The 20,867-nt window shown below is 41.3% G+C and overlaps 1 protein-coding gene and 1 pseudogene across 1 annotated transcript in view; one reads left to right on the plus strand and one right to left on the minus strand.

Moving 5' to 3' along the window:
* The window catches only part of TLL2 (tolloid like 2), a 59,209-nt gene that overhangs the window by 11,738 nt on the left and 26,604 nt on the right, over positions 1–20,867 (minus strand). The window contains exons 8-13 of the mRNA XM_042863149.1: positions 17,591–17,715; positions 10,506–10,621; positions 8,917–9,019; positions 5,498–5,614; positions 1,318–1,463; positions 237–432 (exon numbers count right to left, since the gene is read on the minus strand). Of these exons, the coding sequence (XP_042719083.1) occupies positions 237–432; positions 1,318–1,463; positions 5,498–5,614; positions 8,917–9,019; positions 10,506–10,621; positions 17,591–17,715 (803 nt within the window). The remainder of the gene's footprint in view (positions 1–236; positions 433–1,317; positions 1,464–5,497; positions 5,615–8,916; positions 9,020–10,505; positions 10,622–17,590; positions 17,716–20,867) is intronic.
* On the plus strand, positions 4,224–4,778 carry LOC122175611 (annotated as a pseudogene).

Raw genomic sequence — 20,867 nt, forward strand, 5'->3', positions numbered from 1 at the left:
CTAGTAATGGCATGTAAAATCTAATATTTTTTTGATGTAGATTCTGTCTTAACCAGTGCTGTTCATGACTCAGCAACAAACTCTTCTACAGTTTTAAAGTAAAACATGTATAGACTTAATATTGGCAGACAAGTCTAACTGCTTTTAACTAGAAGTAGATGCAATGGTAACTTTGTCAGTAAGTTATTGGATAAGCATTTCCTAAGTTTGACCTTGAGAGGTACCAGATCACATACCTTTGAAGAAATTTGCTGCAAAGCCTGCTTTACTGATGGTTGCATCAGATGCAAACTTCATCCATATCTTATTTGAACTGGATTTAATATCTTCTGGTTTCTCATAGCCACAGAACTGACCAATCAGTGGGCTGTTTTCAGTGAGGCCATCTCGGATCTCCAGGTAGTCATAAGAACATGTATCATGCCACTCAATCTGCAAATGGGAAAGGGTGGGCCTGTAAATTGTCGGCATGAGCACTCTGAACCAGGCTAGCTACCTAGTTATGCTTTGGCCAGCAGTCAGCTTCAAAAAGAGCATCCTAAGAAACTGGTCACAACTAAGTTCTTGCTTCATAGCTGCTGTCGCTCCTGCAGCGGAAATCACATTCAAACATGCTCAGATTTCAGTTTATTTCTATTTCATGGCTACTTTCCAATGAAACTTAGTCTCTGATCTTTCCATGATAAATTGCTCTTCTATGAGAAGCTGTAAGCATAGGCTCAAGAAATAGCCTTGGGTTTGCTGTCAGGAAAGTAATGGTACCTGCCCTTTCCTGGACAAGTGCAGCAAGTGTGCATAAGCCAGAAGAATTAATTAGCTAGATAGGATTTATGTAAAAACTGAGGTCCTATCAGCAGTCTGTGACTTATACAATATATCACTGGGCACCTACCTAAGAGTGAATGCCATCCTATAACCAATAGTAAACTTTCTGAACTTTTCATGATCTACCATCTGAAAATGTGATATCTATTTTGACAGCCACAAACATGCTGAAATCTGCAGAAGTACCAGCAGCACCAGCACGGAGCTGTTTGCTTGGCTTGTGACCATCAATTTTATTTGACTGGAGTGAAATCTTAAGGACTCATGAGTCCCTTACTTAACATTCACAGTTTTTTGTGCATTCTAGTTCTTCCTAATTTTTAAATTCATTGAAAATTTAAAAGTTGGCTTTGAAATCTCTGAGCAAACTTCTGGTGAGGAGAGATGAAAAGTTTGTTTGTTTTGAATATAATTATTTACACCTTTTTCATTTTAAAGGATCTACAGAGCTGAAACAATACCTGTTCAAGTGCTTGCAAAGACATTTCTCACCTCAAATGCTTGGAATGAGATCCCTATGTGATAGCCCTCAGAAACTGTGATCTTCCAGATGCATTCTTTGGAAGGTCTGTAGTCATCTGGATAATTAGGAGACTGGATCTGGCCAGCATCTTTGCGAATTTCTCCACCACAAATAGCTTCATAAAGAAACATGCAACAAAACCATGTGATTGTAAGCTTTTTCTTAGGTAAAAAAAAAAAAAAAACAACAAAAAACTCCATACATAGCCTTCTTCCCCATTCAAATCTGCATCAATAGTACTTGTTCCACAAAAGCAACACACGTCATGGAAGGTTTTCCAAAATCCAATGTTTCATCTTTGAAAGTGTCTCCCATCTTGCTGTAAAACCTCTTTACAGAGTGAACTCACTGGGGCATAGAAATGCTGTGGATTTGTGTGTTTCACACTCCAGGTCACCTCCATAACTGCTTAACCCTTGCAGACAGCAATAAGGACCAAGCAAAGAAGGGAAGAAAAAAATCCAAACAAAAAGCTGCAGATGTAATCCAGCCACGAGATGGCGATATTAACAAGCATAAACTGAACTGTTCATCGAGCAACACTCAAGAGGCCATTCTGGTGCACGCATGAAGAAGCAAAAGCTCTGGGGAGACCATGCTACCGCCTTCCAGTACTTGAGGGGAGCTTGTAGGCAGGAGGGGGGATTGACTTCTTACATGGTTCAGTAGCAACAGGACAAGGTGGAATGGCTTTAAATAAGGTGAGGGGAGATTTGGATTAGATGAAGAAATTCTTTAGTCAGAGGGTGTTCAAGGCTAGGTTGATGGCACCCAGGGCAGCCTGATCTGGTGTGTGGCAGCCCTGCCAAAGGTGGGGGTTGGAACTAGATGATATTTAACATTCTTTCCAAACTATACCATTCTGTGATTCTATGACCTTCCAGGGAACCTCCCTATCAAACAAAAAGAGGATTAAAAGAGCAGAGAATTGACAAGTCTTATTATTTTTTAATAGCCATAAAACAGACAGGAAACAATATTCTCTCTACCCATTGCAATAGCTCCCATTAAATTTCAGTTGAGTGTTTAACTACATAGGAAGAGTTTTACTGCTAAATGGATGAGACTGTTGACATAGCCTGAGCAATGTACAGAAATGATAAATTCTGGGCTGCTAGCAGTGTTTTAAAGCAAAGCCACCAGCATCTTCTTCATCTTGAATCTCTTGAAAGGAATAATGTAGACACTTTCACTACATTATGTGATTTACCAAAAAATAATTCTGTTATGTGGCTACATGCTTCTACATCTTTCCTCCCATCTATTTAAAACTTTAAAGTCAAGAACTGGAGGAAACCAACCCAAAAGTCAGTCCTCACCCATACAGCTCCCAGCGAAGTTTGAATGCACAAGAGTTTACCTGTGCTCTCAGCAAAGCAGTCTGAAGACCCACTTTTGCTTTTCAAAATGTGAGGGAGAAGATTTCAAAAGAAGAAAGAGGAACTAAGAGAAACACAGAACTTCTGGACAAAAATTAACAGAAAGTTAGAGAATTCAGGGCAGCCTCCCTTGGAAATAAAAATTACACGTACTGTCTAAACACAGAAGTCACAAATCATCTGAGTAAACTACATTACAATGGAGGAAATAAATGAGATACTACATGCAGTTGAATCAGTGGGAAATTCTTATTAAGGATGATTTTTTAACTCTCTCCAATTTCAGCAAATAAAGTATTTGGAGAGATGCTAACAATCTTATTACCCATCCTTTTAACAAGACAAGAATGAGCTAAGAAAAGAATTAAGAAATGGGCCATCAGTGATACAAACTGGCTTCCACCACTCATACTCTGTACTTGCTTTCAGGCTTAGCAACAGATTTCCTACCTTTTCAAAGGGAAATTGCTTACATGAAAAAATTACGTAAAAACTGGCGCCTTGAAAAGTGCTTATGCTAACAGCAAGAGGGTAAATATGACTAATCAGAGGAACGCAAAGTACAACTAGATGCACACTGCACTTTTGCTTGCTCTCCTCAGATTTCACATGAAGTAAGCATTGCTCCTCTTTACTGGACCAACCTGTAGGGGTCATTTATTCATTAACAAGAAACAGGAAAAATTATCCAGAGAAACAACCCTTTTTTTTTCAACCCTTGGGATGTAGTTAATATTAAAAAAATCTTTCAGTGTAATTTTTCAATATAAAACAAGATATCATATTAATACATTATGATGAAGAACAGAGATGTAGTTTCCTAAGAACAGTCCTACCTTTGCTTTTTGTCCTTTAAAAAATTAGAACAGATATGGTGGGCTATTCTCCACTGGTAAGAACTAAGTTGACTAGTCCACAAAAGCAATAGGTCAAAATAAAACAGTCTATTAGGAACTCACTATTCTGGTTAGTGCAAATTCCCACAAACTACCACAAAAGGGGTGTTACAAACCACATGGTGCTGCAACAGCTGCTTCTCAGGAGAAATGTCAAAAAAATCTGGCAAGCTACTTTCATCTCTGGGATAGGAGATCCTGCAGAAATCAGATATTTCTCCTGTGAAAAAGCTCCACACGATTGTGAAATCCTCATATGCTTTACTTGCACTTCCCCAACAGTCCTGCATTTTCTTTGCCTCCTTCTGTTAGTATCATTATTCACGAGTATACTGGACACTCAGCACTGGATTTTCAAAGCCATGCTTGTTCCTGTGGCTACTGAAACATGATGCATCATCAGGACAGTTATATTTAAACTCATGACTGATTCTTCCAAGAAAATGCCTGTTGTCCAGAGAACAATGAAGGCCTTTACATATTTTAAAATCTTTACTGTCAAAAATAAGTGTATGTGGAAAAGGAATGTTACTGATTTTGAGGCTCAAAACAGCAACAGGGAGGAGAGCCCTGTGGAAGTATTGGTGCAGCCACTTACAGAAGATGACAGATTTGGTGGCTGTTTGGGAAATAGCTTTAAGCGATCGTATTCATAAGATTGAATTTGAACATGTGTCCACTTCAAGAAAATGTATCGTCTATGTTGATAGAAAGGAAGAGATGCAAAAAGATTGGATGTTTAAATTAGTGGGTAAAAAAACATTTACTGTTAGAGCATTTCAAAACAAAAGCTACTGTTAGTATTGATGCGGTCAGTGGCTTTGCACATGAATATACTTTGGAGATCAATGTAAAAATGCCCCAAGAAATATATGGAGAACAGGTCAGAACCTACGAGTATTTGAGTAATGAGTGTGGGTGTTACAGACTACAGAGCTGTTCTGGAAAAGAACACTACAGATGTGCAGTGTAATGGTGAAAAAAATAATAGTGAGAACAGCAGGTGAACTTGTAGCAAATAGGAGTGAAACTCACTTCAGTGGTTGGTAACCAGAGCTATTGCATTAATGCTGTGTCAGTAATAGAAAACGAAAGGAAATAATTATTCATAGTCAAATTGTGGACAACAGAGACATCCCAGAGGCTTTAGATTAGCCTGCACTGTTATAGGACTAAGATCAGGAATTTTCAGTTACTGCAGTAACTATTTTTAAAGAGAGGCATTTGTAGAACATCCTCAACAAAACAGTTCAACCTTCAGCTAGCTCTGAAGTGGTCAGGCAGTTGGACTTGCTTATTTCTATAGGTGCCTTCTAAGTGAACTACTTGATGAGATTCACTAATGATTTTGGAAGCATTCTCCTCTAAAACTGTCTCAGCATCCCACTGTCACAGAAGTTTCCAAAGTACCTGGATCTGCAGAAAATCTGCCATGCTAATTTCTAATATTCTGTAAGTAAAACACACAAGAAACCAAAGAGCAGCCTCTGCATTTAAGAAAGAAGAAACACCTGCATTAAGCAATATAAAAGATCTGAAACAGAACTTTGTTAAATTACTAGAAGCAACACCTGCTATACAGAACACTGCTGCTTGCAGGGGTGGGTCAGTGCAAACAGAACCCTGGCCTATGACTGGAAGCCATTGCTCTGTGCTGCCATTCTATTCCTCAAAAGGAATTATGATAATCCAGTTAGAAGAGCCATATCTTACCTGCTGCAACAACCCACAAATTCTGCTGATCCCCATGAAAGCGTGAGCGGGTGCTGTGTCTAACTAAATGGTGAAGCAGAAGTCCTACTGATCCCATAAATCCTTGTGCCCTGTTTTGACTGCTCCATGCAATGCAATACACTACTAACTAAAGGCTGTACCTTCATAGACCACAAAGAAGCCTTTGCCCAGGATGTTACTGCTGCTCCGGAACTCGATCCACAGCCTGCTGTCCGTGGAGATTACTGGTTCAGGGATCTTGTCACCACAAAATCTACCTAGAAGGCAGGAAAAAGATGATCAAGATCTCCAGGCAGTACAGCCACTGGTAGCGGGCACCTGTGGTTCCAGGAAGCAAAGACAGTCTGTGGTTAAAGGAGCAGTGCTTGTATAAGACACCCTTTCACTTCCACCACTCATGTTTCTGAATTTCTCTCTCCCCCCACATTAATATGTATTCTCTTCAATTATTAAATTGAAGAATTCTGCAGGGAGCAGAATTCAGTTATTATGGACACAACCTCTGCTGCCTCAGTAAATTCAGAGGGGTTCCTGTTTTGATTCACATGACTGGACAAAGGAGCTGATAGAGGAGAACTATCCACCATCCTTTTGGAGATGGGACATAAAGGATCTGTCCTTCCTACCTACTAAGCCTCAGAAATTCCTATACAAGTCAAATGGAAGGTGGGATGTAACCATACTGAAAAGAGGATTTTGCAGATCTCCCACAGCACCAACACAGCTCATCCTGTTGCTAGTACTAAAAATCCCTTATCCTCTGATCTTATTCCTAGCAAACCTCCTTCTGGTTAAACCTTTGCAGTCATCCAGTCTCTTTCACTCTGTAGATTTGTGACCAAGTGCCCTTTTTGCTCTCTGGTGTTCATCAGCATTGGTAAATACCTGAATCTTGCCAGCAATGGAGAATCCTGGAACAGAGCAGCTGCAGAAGGCATCTGCCAGAGCAGCCTGAACAACCTCAACAACCCTAAAATTGTTCTAGTGTTTCTCTACCTGTCCCAGACAGAGGCTCCTCAGGGTAACAGAGCAAAAACTGGCATCTCGTCCAACTGAATCCCTAAGTCGAATTTAACAGAAGCAGAGAGCAGTTATTCAGAAGTTCAGTCACAGCAGTGGTGACAGGGAACCTGATCCTGGCCTTATGAAACTAGAGAATGGCTTCTTTGAACATCCTTGTCTAAGTGAAAACCTGGGTAATTGCTTACTGACAAAATAGTAACTTAGTTCCCATTAGCAGGCTGCATTAAGTGCTCTGCACTGAAGAAGGAAACAGATCATTTGAGTCCTGTTTACTGGTGGACAGAGAAGGCTGCTGCTTTCCTACATACAAAGGGCAGAGTGGTTGACATGAATTCTATGCATTAAAAGCCAAGATGTCCCCTGTGTAGTCATCTGCCTACAATCAGATGGTTGTCACTTTTGGCTCTGCTTACCCTATCTTCACTACTTGGCAGCCTCAGAATGCCCATGGCCTTCAAGGATGTGAGTGTTCTGCCCCTGTGATAGGCAGTAAAGGGAAATAAGAATGCATGGAAAGTGAGTCATGGCAGTTTCATCACCAACTTCAGTGGCAGTTTCATCACCAATTTTTTTTCTCCTTGTAGAGTCCTTCATTCAATTATTAGTCCAGACACAAGCTGTATTTGGCAATTCTATCCTTAGCCTGTGTACCAAAGCTACCCAGCACTGTTTGGGCAGTGTGACACAGGCATACGGCATAACATACATACAGCATAATTGTATCTCCCATCTGTGCTACCAAAAAGAATACTAACAAACAGCATCAGTGCTGCAAAACTCTTTCCTCTAGGGTCACTGAGCAACTGCCTCCTGGATTTAGACTTGCAGTTTGACAAGGGTGTCAAGGAGAGGAAACAGATGAGGAACTAGAATGAGCAAACTCCTCAGAGTGTGATAAAGGGCCCATTCATAAAATGTTATACATTTAAAGGCAAGGTTTTCACCCTGGGAAAATATGCAGTGCACATGTATTATTTTTTTTTCCCCTCTGCAAGAAGTCCATGCTTTCACAATTCACATTAATCCCTCTCCCCACCCCCTGCTGAACTGCCGTCTGTTTGCCTCTGCTGAGCTAATTTCATGGGCTCAGCCCCTTGCAGGAGCCTCTTCAACCAGTGTCTCATTCCAGATGGAAACACTCACAAGTCTACCTGCATGAAAGTGAAAGGAAGGTGGCTCGGCTTCTGAAATACCTTCAAATTACTTGCCAGAAAAAAAAATAAGTAACAAGGGCTGAAATTACAGCTACTGGAGCAATGTTACCTGAAGCATGTGTAACAGAAAACAATAATTGCTGCCAACCCCAAAACAGGCAGGAAGTAATAAAAACAGCCGCCAACTCCACACTGAAACACAGGCCCACAGAGACCTGTAGAGAGCAGTACAGTTCCAACCTAAGAACTTCATCCTGTGTTACAGCTGGAATGTCCCTTGGGCTAAGGTGAACTTGGCACCTAAACTTCCATTGCCCCACTGACCTCACATTAGCCTAGATACATGCTGCAGCCTGGGCACCTCAACTCTAGTGAAACTGGTGGTGGTAGAAGCTGATTGACTTTTAACTTTCAGATGGAAGTAGTCTTTACAATTTTCAGATGTAAAGACACGTGGTCAGAAGACAGGATCTGAGCCAGCAGCAAAGCTGGTAAAAGCAGGTGAGAATTCTGGCTGCCCACTTAGGTGGCAGACAACTTGCAGTTATGACAGCAAGATACAGAGAAATGAATACAGAGAGTACAAAGGGAGAGCTGCACTTTGAGATCTTCGGGAGAAATAGAGCCTTTGCAGAGTTTGATATTCTAGGCATTATCAGTAATCCTTGGGCCCAGAGATAAATTCCCCACTAGAATTACAGAGACTTAAAGTACAGAGTGCTGGGTCCAGAACGGACTACACAGAGAAGCTGTGGATGCTCCGTCCCTGGAAGTGTTCAAGGCTAGGTTAGATGGGACTATGTGCAACTTGATCCTGTAGAAGATGTGCTTACCCGTGGCAGAGGGTTGGAGCTAGATGATCTTTAAGGTGCCCTCCAACTCAAACTGTTCTATTACTCTCTGATTTGTATTCTTAAGAAGAAATAAGGTCAGGAGCTTTGGACAGGAACTGCATGTCTTCTTCATTCTTACCGTCTGATAGTTCCATTTAAATCTTATGAAAAACGCATCATAAAGCTCCAGAGACCACACACTTCTAATCTCAGCCATGCCTTTCATTCATTTCCCTCTCTGACTCAGTTCACAAGCTAGAAAATGAAAGGAATAAAGTCTTTGCTACTAGAGGACTGGAGCATTGATCATTTGATGCACATATAATGTGCTGACATACCTAACATTAATGACCAGTGCTCTGTCTGTCTGGACACAGGTTCCTTGCAGGTAAAGAAAGTTGGTTTTTTTTTTTTTTTTTTTTTTTTTTAATGGTGTTGGGATACTTTTTGTTCCTCCCACTCCTTCCCCCCCAAAATATGCTTTAAAAGCACAAAAAAAAAAAAAAAAAAAAAAAAAAAAAAGCAGTTAAAGATGAAGCAGCTTCTCACCTAGTAAGGGAGCCTTCCTCCAGTAGCCATCACGCACCTCCACATAATCATACCAACAAAGCCGGCTTTTAAATAGATCCATTGATGTGAAATTCAACATGATCTGAAAGGACAGACTACACACTTATCTTTGGAATGGGAGCTACTTCAAAATCAAGTCTATTTCATCTCTGCTACAGTGTTGCATAAATGAGTACACATAAAAAAAAATAGGTGGAGAACAAGTTAGATTTTCAAATTAATTTTTCTCAAAAAAAAAGAAAGGCTTCTCAAGGAATTGTAATTATTCCATACAGTACATGACAGAAGATGGCATTTTACTATACATTTTGTTATTCACACAGTCACTGCTTCACAGTTACTAAAATGCAACTAAAAGTCTCCTTTAAAAAAAAAGTTAAAAATGGAACGCTTAGTTTTAATTAATGTGAATATTATAGAGACACATATTTCCCAAAAATGGAGATGCTTGGGATTTATTCCATTATACAAACATCTCCAGTAAGACATAGCTACTTCTGCTGACAAGTTTCCACATTCTGACACTGCCACTCATACATTGTGTTCAAACGCTTTCCAGGGCAGATTTCAGCAAGAAAGTGTTATCCCACTGGCATCCTTCCCCTGTAACAAGGATTACATGCTTCGTTCTGGAAGTCACTGGATGGATATTCTCATGGCTTTTTTTTGTCCTTGCAAGATTTAAGCCATGTAATAACTTATATATATTGTTTGCCACAGAATTTTTTCCAAAACCTGGACTGTTCTTGGGACCTTGCAAAGCTCTCCCTGAAGCCAACATCAAGAGCTCAGTACAGTATAGGACCAGGCCTAAAGATGACAGAACTGAGTCCAGAAGCAAGACAACTGCACTTTCCTTTGTTCTTCCAAGTCTCAGTCCTAAGTGTGTCTTCAGGGCGGTCCTCAGCAAAGCTGTTCTGTCAAGAAGCACCCAAGTCAGGCCATGCATTATTGCAGTCCAGTAAGACATGAAAGGCCTGAAGGGCTGGCATAATGGATTAATGACAGATTTTGTTTCCACAGGAAGATCAATAAAACAAAAGGAGCTGAAAAGTGGACAGAGCAGCTGATTGATGCACAGCAGGCCCCAGTGTTTCAAGGCTGGGAGCAGGGTTCTCCTGACAGAGGCATTATGCCCACATGACAGGGACAGGCTACTGATGTCACTCAACTCCTCAGCTCCCTTCTGTCTTGTCAGTATATTTTATCCAACTCATCCGACCAGCACTTGGTTTGAAAGAACACTTCGTCAGCTATCAGCTCGATCTGAGTTAGCAGGTGGCAAGCTGAATAACTGAGGAAACTGTCCAGGCAGGGTGTATCTGTGAAACGAGAAGAGGGATCGGGGATCAACTGACAGCCCAAACCTACAAGAGGATTCTATTCCAGTGTTACCTCTTGTCAGAGCCACTAATTCCTGACCCCCATCTCTGGCAGGACAGACCCCATTCCTGCAGTCCAGGCACGCAGAAGTCAACAGTTGGCAACAGTTAATATTTAGCATCTCAAGCAAAACTCACATAAGGGGAGTGAATAGTACACTTACAGCTAGTCCACGTGTCACCTACCTTCTCTCCTGGGGTCACTGAGATTCTCCAGACACAGTGGGAGTATGAGGGATAGCCACTTGGAAAGCCAGGAGCTGAGAAATTCCCTGTGCTGTCCTGCAGAGTTTCTCCACAAGCTGAGAGAGAAGAGGACGTCAGAAAAATCAGCCACAAGAAGTGACTCTCTAAAGGATATTGAGCTCTAACAAAATGTGTGCACATAGCTGCTCCAAGAAGGCTGGTAACTCATACTCTAAGGATGTTCATTCATGGTACTGCCATAAGGTCAGCTGCTGCTGAAGGTGTGATGTGAAATGTTTTAGGATTCCTGGGACAGATTATCAGCACGAGGACACAGAGGAAACAGCTTTTAAAAAGGCACACATCTTCCTTCACCTTCTTTCCACGTGTCAGAACTTTCAAAGTTTCAGTCCTACTGAGGAATGTCTTATCCATTAATAAAATAAAAAAACGTTAGTCCACCTCAATTTGCAATCCCACGACTGCTTCCACCAAATCTGTTCACCCTTCTCAGTACTTCTAGTTGACATTCTCTGTAGTTACTCGTTAGTGTCTTGGGTTAGAACTTTGCAAAAAAAGCAGGGCAAGTTCTACTTGCACCACATCTTTGGCTGTCTAGCATCTACGTTGATGTTACACTATGCAAGATAAAATATGAACGCTGCAGCTCATTCTGCTCTACACTTTCATGTTTGTCTCCTGCTGCCATTGATGAAATGTAGATTCCAGTGTTACCTTTAGGAAGTAAACAATTTGCAAACACTCCTTCAGGAAGCTACCAAAATGTGGGAAAGCAGCAGCTACTGTAGTTCCTGTTCTGAGCCAGGAGGATCTTGTTGGAACAAGGAATGACCACACATATGTCCAGAGAAGCTGACCAGCTATGTTGCAGAACCACACAAATCAAAAACTTCTATTCTCATCCATCAGAATACTCACTAGACATGTGCAAATACCACTCCCAAAGAGAGGGGACCTTGGCTTGCCTGCTCTCAGGTTGTTTTTCTAACATCATAACTCACTGACATTATAAAGCTCCCCTCGACCTGCAAATTGGATTCCTCAGTGATGGTAAGGCAGCTTCCAAAAATCCCTTGTTAAGCAGCAGTGCTTTGAAGGATCTGACAAAACTGAATATCTGGCTCCCTTTCTTATGGGAGTGCCAGGGGATTCTCTGCCTTATACTATCGCATACTCATTAATTTTTTCAGCCATGATCATATTTGATAGGCAGGTTGGAAGTTGGAGGTGAAAAGAGGGCAGTCCCATTCAAAAAGTTTGGTATCTTTAGAAAAGGGAAAGGAGTCATGTAGACCAGAACTTCTTGATTTCCCTGCAGTAATTTGACCCGCAGTTTGGCAGGTCAGACTTGATGAACAATAGGCAGGGGCACAAAAAGGGATTTTTTGCTCAACCAACCAGTTCCTACAGGTGCTCTGGAAGGTAGATCACTACTAGGAATAAGTTGAGGCAGCATTATCTCTGGCAAATTGATTCCTGTCAGGAAAGACAAATGTACTTAAAAGTACTAGAAAGAAGCACCATTGGAAAAAAAAACAAAAACAAAAACAAAAACCAAACAAACAGGAAAATACATGCATCTGCCCTGAAGGGATGAAGCAAAAAACATGAGAGTTCAAAAACCTCCAAACTGTTCAAACAGTTTTGAGCCCTGAGAAATCCCCTTACCATTATCCAGCCACAAAGAAGCATTGCATGGGAAGTTTTAGTTTCAAAGTACTTTGCAGTAATAACTTATGCCTCCTCCAGACTCTCCCAGCAAGCTTAGCAGGTGAGCAGAGCTGCTGGTGGTAAAAAATGGTGACTTGCATGCACAGGAGAAGAAAAATGGACATTTCCAGGACGCACACACACTTCTCCCTTTTCACATCTTGCAGAGATTTATTGCCTTGTTGTCCATGGCACAGTCTGCTGGGATCTAATTCTTTCTCCCAGGATGCTCCCAGAACTCTCAACCAGGAAAAACATGATATCTCAAAAAAAGCTGAATCCCACAGAATCACAGAAATAGCAAGGTTAGAAAAGATCTATAAGATCAACCAGTCCAACCATCCACTTATCACCAGTAGTTCTCCCTAAACCATATCCTTCATCACAAAATCCAAACATTCCTTGAACACCTCCAGGGTCAGCGACTCCAGCACCTCCCTGGGCAGCCCTTCCCACTTTCAGAGAAGTAGTATTTCCTAAAGTGCAGACTAAATCTCTTCCGGCACATCTCGAAGCCATCCCCTCTAGTCCTATCACCAGTTGCACAAGAGAAGAAACGAGACCAACCCTCAGAGCTCACTACAACCTTCTTTCAGGTAGCTATAGAGAGCAATGAGGTCTCCCCTGAGCCTCCTCTTCTCCAGGCTGAACATTCCCAGCTCCTTCAGCCGCTCCTCATAAGACCTGTGCTCCAGACCTCTCACCAGCTTTGTCGCCCTTCTTTGAACCCACTCCAGGGCCTCAATGTCTTTCTTGCAGTGAGGGGCCCAAAACTGAACACAGTACTCGAGGTGTGGCCTCACCAGTGCTGAGTACAGGAGAACAATCACTTCCCTGTTCCTGCTGGCAACACCATTTCTGACACGAGTCAGGATGCCATTGGCCTTCTTGGCCACCCGGGCACACTACTGGCAGCCAAGCATCAATCAGTACCCCCAGGTCCATTTCCTCTACACTGCCTTCCAGCCACTCTGTAGGCATATCAATCATATAATCCCAGGCACACAGGCATATCAATCATATAATCCCTGCATGTAGCAAGCCACTCTTCACCTGATCCTCTGGTATTGCCACTGGGTCAGTACTGACTGGAGTGGCCACCAGCCTAGGATTGTTCTAGGAATGCCAACATCTGGCAAGATATGCCAATCCAAAACTCACAAGGTATACACATGCTTTTTCTCCACTAAAAAAAAAAAACAAAGTTGCCCCTCACAAGATTATAAGGAAACTGCAAAATACACTATATTACCACAATAGCAAATGATAAAGAAGATACCCAGTCAACTGAACCACAGTGAAGGTTTCCCAGCCCAAACTTAGTTCTCTTAAATGTAATAGCACAGTAACTGGCAAAAACACGTAATAGTGTAACTATGGAGAAGCTACTAACATACTTACTACCAAATAATACTCGCTAAAGCATCATGAAATGAGACCTTGCTAATTATCTGAACTTCGCAGAGCCTCAGAGAGGCTCCATTCATGCTGGGAGAGGCTGGCCTTTCAAAGCAGAGGAGGGCAACTGCCTATATGTGTAGGAGGGAGCAGAATAGTAAGGAACAATGTACGTGTAAGCACAGAATATAGTCTCTTGTAGTGGACATCAATAAGTAATATAGATTTACTCCTCTTAGTATCAAATAAACCGATAGGTCCAATAAGACTATAGTTCAGTGCTTCTGGGATCCAAAAAGCTGATGTAGTTTTCACATATGATGAAGAGTCTGTTGCACATCTAAGCTACTAAAAAGGAACAGACATGAAGTGAAAGAGGCAAATACGTCAAAACTCCTTTGCAAATGAAATAGAAAGACAGGCACTTTCTCTGCTCATAAGCTTACTGGCAAATCTTTTTGATACTGCACAGAGCATTGGATGGGATGACATAATGCATGACCATGCTCAATGAAATGCTTAACCATCCCCGTGCAGTTAGAAGAGCTATACAGTCCTGTTTTCTTTAGCACCAAAACAGGATATTTTAAAGTTTTCTGGAGTGAATACATTCATCCAATCCTCAACTGTGGTGCCATACCAAAACTAGCATTTACTGCTATTTCCTTTCAGAAATACCTTCAGTAATTTCCTCTGGTTTCACCTGGCTTGGCACAACCCAGCAGGTGTAAGCTTTGGGAAATTAAGAGCAATTTAAAGCAGCAGGGTTCTAGAATGGGAAAGTTAAGACAGCCCTAAACATAGGGGCCACAAACCTAATGAGTTGGAGAGCCACATCTCTTCTAATAAATAACAGTCCTTCTGGTTCATACAAGTACACTTTTAGCTCTTCTTATATCATTTCTAGTTCTTGTGGGGGTTCTCAAACACTCCTACTACATGGGAAACCTTCTGCCATTCAACTTCTGGATTAAGTGATCATGTTTCACCTTAAATTCCTCAGCTTGGCTATTGAACAAAGTTTCCTTACCCAAAAATCTCAGTCAGATCCTGCAAAGACATACAACTGAAGTCCTTTGGGTTTTAACTCCTGTGCTTTGAAGAACTGTTTTTCCAAGCCATAGATTCAAACTGCAGTTGCAGTGATGCAGTTGCATCAAAAATGCTGTACCATTTATCTTCAAAAGCAACTTGTTTATAAATTTTGGTCCAAATAAAGCAATAGATATTTGAAGAAAATTGGTTTCAAGAGCTTAAAGCTCTTAGCATTATTCTGTCAAGTATTTTCTGAACTGCAATAACCTTTGCTAAGTTTTGGGGGGGGGGGGGGGGTGAAAGAGTATAAGTGTTTTACTCTGTAAGCAGAAAACTTGAAGCTCAGAAGGGTCCTCACTAAAAAAAAAAAGTTGCTTTGTAGCTTTTAGTTTGGCTTTAACCTCAGGCCAAAAGTAGCTTTTCAGTTTGCCTCAAGAAATCTGAGCTGGAAGAACTGACTACAGATTAAGTGAGAAGCCTGATTTTATTAAATCTGACTCAGAGAAAAACAGTGCAAGACATCTCTAATTATTTTTTTTTTTCAAATATTCAGACAGTTCAATCCTTAAAGTAAAAGGAGATAATTTTCTTAGAAATACATCTCTGAGAAGTAGAAGATAGTTTCCTTAGAACTACATCTCCAACTACATGTTTGAGAAAAGAGTTATGTAAAGAAAGAATTGCTAGTTAGGACTAGTACACCTAGAAAAGTTATACCTGATTCCCTAACATCCCAGTCTCTGAAGTATTGCTGTGCCTCAGAATTTATTGTAGGCCCTAATGAACTCATACTTTCTGACCTGTACCTGGATAAAAGAGGAGGACATGCACATCAATTATAGACCACTTTCCATAGCTTTGTAAATAATTCACACACCAGTGCTAGCCAGCTGCTCACTTAAGCATTGCTCATGGCAACACTACAGACTTGGGACAGAGTGGCAGGAAGACTGTGTAGGAAATGGACCTGTGGGTGTTGGTTAATGCTCAGCTAAACGTGAGGCAGTAGAATGCTTAAGTTGCCAAGAAGGGCCAGTGGCATCCTGGTGTGTATCAGAAACAGTGCAGCCAGCAGGAGCAAGGCAGTGAGCATCCCCACGTACCCAGCACTGCTGAGGCTGCACCTCAAATACCATGTCTGATTTTGGGCTTGCCACTGCAAGAAAGACATTGAGCCTCTGCAGTGTGTCCAGAGAAGGGCAGAGTTGGTGAGAGGTTTGGAGCACAAGTCTTATGAGTAGAAAGAAATGGGATCGTTTAGCCTGAAGAAGAGGAAGCTCAGGGGAGACCTTATTGCTCTCTACAGCTCCCTGAAAAGCAGTTGTGATGAGGTGAAGGTTGGCCTTTTCTCCAACAGTGATAGGATTACAAGAACAAGAAATGGCTTTAAGTTGTGCCAGGGGAGGTTCAGGTTGGATATTAGGAAAAATTTCTTCTCTGAAAGAGTAGTCAGGAATCGGAATGGGCTGCCCAGTGAGGTGGCTGAGTCACCATCTATGTAAGTGTTCAAGAAGAGTTTTGATGTGGTACTAAGGGACATGGTTTAGTGAGGAAATATGGGTTGTAGATGGACAGTTGAACTACATGATCTTGGAGGTCTTTCCCAAACTTGATGTTTCTATGATCTTAAGATATGCCTCTGTATATTGGTAAAACCTTGTTCTCCTACCCATCACCTTCTCCCCTCTCTCCAATATATGTTTTCTCCACATAGATTAATTTTTTGTTTTGCTTAGCATACACTGATTTAGAAAATGTTTGTGATCAAGTGAGGCCACATCAATATGATGGCCAAACTCCTGGGCAACGTTTGCAAAAGTCTTTTTTCCTTACCTACATTATTACACATGTTAGAGTCATACTGCAAAACTAGGGCAACTCTATTATCAAGTATCTTCTCATGGATGTTCCGCCACCAGCAGAAACTCAGTGCTTTCTACATTTACTCCCTCCTAGCATCACACCTTCCATAATTTCCCCATTCTCAGTTGCTGCAATCCTTGACACAGGTGCTAGACAGGTGTGATCATTCTTCAAATCCTCTATTTATATCTTCATACTCTGCACATCCTTAAGTCTGGCTGACTTCTCTGAAATCTAGTTTTCTTTTTTTAATCTATTCATCCATAACTGTTGCATAAATGTCTGTTGTCTATCATCTCCATTTTAAAAGGATCCTTCTATTCTCATAGATAACTCTTTTTGCTAATCTTTGCAGACTCTGGATAAAGCAAGACTCATACTACCAGTCTTCAGTAGTCAGATATAACTAGATGGGTTGTCTACAAAAGCTCTCCTCAGTCTACTACCTCTTTTGCAGCAGAAAGAGGAATACAATCCTTCCTTGAGCAGCCCAAAGCAACCACTTGCAGCAACTAGTCCTGCATCTTTGAGCTTCCATGTCATACCCAAAGCTTTAGTGCAACACACCATAATCACTTGAAGTTTCAATAAAGCTCTCCTTGGGAGAGCACGTGTATAAAAAGATAAAATTTTGAGGGTTGGTATGCAGAGACCCAAGTTTATCAGAAAATCCTTTGCCATTTTGCTAATTTCTGCTTACCAGCCGTCTATGGTCTTACATATCAATTTCATTTTCTACAAACAGAGCCTTAATTCTAGAAAGGATATTTATATGAAAACACTAACAAAATGCTAACACTGCAGCTACTCTACACTTCTCTTACAAAGTCTCAGTAGAGAACACTGGAGAAACTAAAACCCTAACCAAACAAGAATACAAGCAAAATACTAACAAGAGACATGTTAAGCAAGTGCAGTTCTTCCACACCTTCAGCTTAATGCATTTGATGGCCTACAATTCCTGACTTCTTTCACCAAAGGTGCTCTTGATTTTCATTGCTTTCCAGACAAACTGTGTCTACACTAAAGCTGTAGCCCTTCCCACAAGCCATATTTACCTGGGCACTTGTACAACTTCCTTGCCTGAGCAATGTCTCCCTGACTCAGGCGAACACGCTGACCAATAGTTGGCCGGACTCCATTATCATCACGACGGGGAAGGATGGTGTCGAGGAAAACCCCTCTAAAGGGAAGAGCAGAGAGACAAAGAGCAGTGAAGCAGGGAAAGTGACATGATGAACACAAAGCCATCCTTGCAGGTCGTCTTTGAGCACATATCCCGTGCTAATAAGTAAGAGTAAGGCAGATTATGATAAACATGTCTTGAGGTGGTCATCAGTGTACAGCAGATAGCTTCCAAACGTACAGGCAAATCTTGCAAGACTTGCAAAGCAAATCTCTGATATATCAGGATAGCCACTAATTGCTGTTTCAGAATGGACACATTTATTGCCATGAATGAGTAAAGGCATATATTCTTGCAGAAGGTACATGACACATCTGACTAAGCAGAAGTGCACACTGGACACTTACGAGCAGAGGGAAAGGAAGTTTGTTTGGTAGCAGGTGAGGCTGAACTGTGGCAATGGCTGTGGTTGCCACAGACAAGAAATAGATCAAGTGCTCTACCTTTGTTCTGCATGAATTGCCAGACTAATAACTCCATTTGTCTCTGCCTTTTTCTCCTTGCTTCATACTCAAGAGCTGTCTACTGCACTTCTGATCTCAGTTTGATAAAGGATTTAAGTTCAGGCCTCACTTCCATCAAAACGCAGAGTCAGTGCACACAAACAAGAGCTTGCACGCAAGAGACATCGTTAAAACTGCACAGCTAATGTGAGAGGGAATAATCAGAAAATGGAATGCCAGGTTGGTAAAAATCTAAGCTCTAGTAATCAGGCTGTCCAGTCCATTGGAACCATTTCACTGCACTCCTGAATACCTAACAACCCTGACAGTGTCAGTGCTGACAGAGGTTTTGAAGCTTTGGTATTGGCTCCTTGAGGCAGACTTCTTTCTGATGGAAAAGATACTGCTGTCCATAGAGCCCAGTGGGACAGTAAGGGCAGTAATTTTAGTGCTGCAAGTCCTGATACAAGGATCTTCAAAAGTGTGAGCTGAGGTCTAAGCAGACAACAATTTGGTTCATTGGGCTGCTCAGCTGAGTGAGAGCCTCAGGAAAATAAAGTTTGTGAGAATTTTGCTTTAATTTTAAATAAAAACTGCAAGTGGAATTTTTGAAAAATGTCAAGAAACACTTTATGGATCAATATATTTTGTAAATATGCAAGCTGACAGGAGAAATAGAAGGGAAATAATTTAATCTACTTTAAAAAAAAAAAAAAAAAAAAAAGAGTCACGGAAGGAGCTTTTTTCCAGTAGTAAAAAAATTCCTGATCTACACTATAAAGCACTACTTGCAAGCTCTGAAATACATCAAGTTTTGATTGACAAATTCAGTGTTGCATTCTAAATGCCAGCTGTATGCTTCAGTCTGAATGTTTGTATAAAAAAAATAAATCCTCCAACCCCAGGAGTAACACAGAGACAGGTTGTTTTGCTCATGTTACATTTTCAAGCCTCCTCAGGAGTTCAGAGAAGAATTAATTAATGTTAATGTTAATTAATGTTTGGCAGGGATGTACTTATGAGGCAAGTGAAATGCTTCCTGCTGACTTCCAGACTCAACCAGGAAAGGCTGACAAACTGTAAGAGTAACCACCACTTGTGAAGGTAAACCTTTGATTCTTTTGACTATCACAGTCCTCACAACTGCATATTCACAACCTCCAGCCTCCCAGTCACTGTGTACATCTAGGGAATTGCTCACACAACACAAACAACTCAATTTCAAATTACCTTGTGATTGATTGTTATCTGCCAAGCATTTTTTTCTCGATGGCTGTAACATGGGCTGGGGCAGCAAGATTTTAGGTTTTATAGTTTCCACCAACTGAATCGCCTACTCCCTAAACAAGCATTGTTGCCAAACACGACTCCAAATTAGGAGGCACTGAATATAGTTCTTGTCATTTCACAAACAAAGGAACTGATAACAAGAGAGCATTTTTCTGGCCTAGACCACATAGGTCACAGCAGTACCATGCTGTCCAAATAAGCCCCCTTGGGGTTAGCAACACTGCTAATAAGAAGTCGTACATTTGATGAGTGTCAGGCCTACTGGACTAAAGCAAACCACTGTTTGCTTTGGAGTCTGTAGAGGTTTAAACTCCCGTAGTGTTAAACTGCCATTTGTAGGTCTGGACAGTGATAATAGAAATTTTAAGATAGTAAAATTAAACAATTTGCTTCCATATTTGTAAAGAATGCACCAGAAAATATAAGCCTGTAGCCACACTTCGTAAAACAGGCAGCTTTCTAACACAGAGAGAAGTTATCATGGCAAAAACTTCTCGCTGTCATTACAGCCTTTAAGACTATACTCCTCACCCATCACAGATGCAAGTGATAAACGTCACTTTGAATGGAAAACTGTAAGTCACTCCTGCAGCAATTCCCAGTAGTGCTACTTCCACTGGCAGGGATCATCGTGTCCCAGAAAAACAGTATCTAAACTTCATGTCCACGACAGAAAGTGTAAATACATCCTAGGATTTGGGGCAGTATTTAACAATGTCAAATACCATATGATTTGTTATCAGTGTTCACCAGAACTTATAAGCAACAAGCCTGTGCTGACTGCAGTGTAAGAGCTGCTTCAGCGAGTCACAGATTCAGCTTTAGAGCTTCTCATGCCATATGATTCATAACTCCGTCACCTGGTCCTCATCCATACGCTGTTCTCCACCAGCAGAGAATTATACCATCTTTTTTCCCATGTGAACTTTCTGTACCTGCTGAACTATTCACACACCTGCTACAGTCCTTTCCTTAGAAGTGTCATAGAGAGACTGTCTCCCATATCTAGCCATTAGCCATAACGAACTTTGCTGGAACTTAGTATCTTCGTGGGTCCTACGTCTTTGTTAGCAGCAATTGGCCAGCACCTGCAAAACTCAGTAAGGTGAAGAGACATGCACAAGTTCACAAATCTGTATCCACACTCATTGGTCAAAGTAAGCATAATTCGCCTGGGGCAGTAGATCTCAAAACAGGTTTTGGTTAAGTAAAAGCCTGTTCCCAGCACTGCCTATTTACTCTGAAAGCACAATCAGCCCACAGATGCACTTAGTGCTCAGTTCAATTACTGCACAAAGATTGCTGCTGGGGTGAGGGTGGGTCACAGAGACAAAAGACTTAAAGAAAACAGACTTAAAAATCCTATTAAGCATCAATTTAGATTTGGAAGGACTCTTGCCATTTGTATCCATTTTT

Source organism: Lagopus leucura, unplaced genomic scaffold (genome assembly GCF_019238085.1).
Source record: "Lagopus leucura isolate 7727_CA_CO unplaced genomic scaffold, USGS_WTPT01 Super-Scaffold_739, whole genome shotgun sequence".
Classification (NCBI taxonomy): domain Eukaryota; kingdom Metazoa; phylum Chordata; class Aves; order Galliformes; family Phasianidae; genus Lagopus; species Lagopus leucura.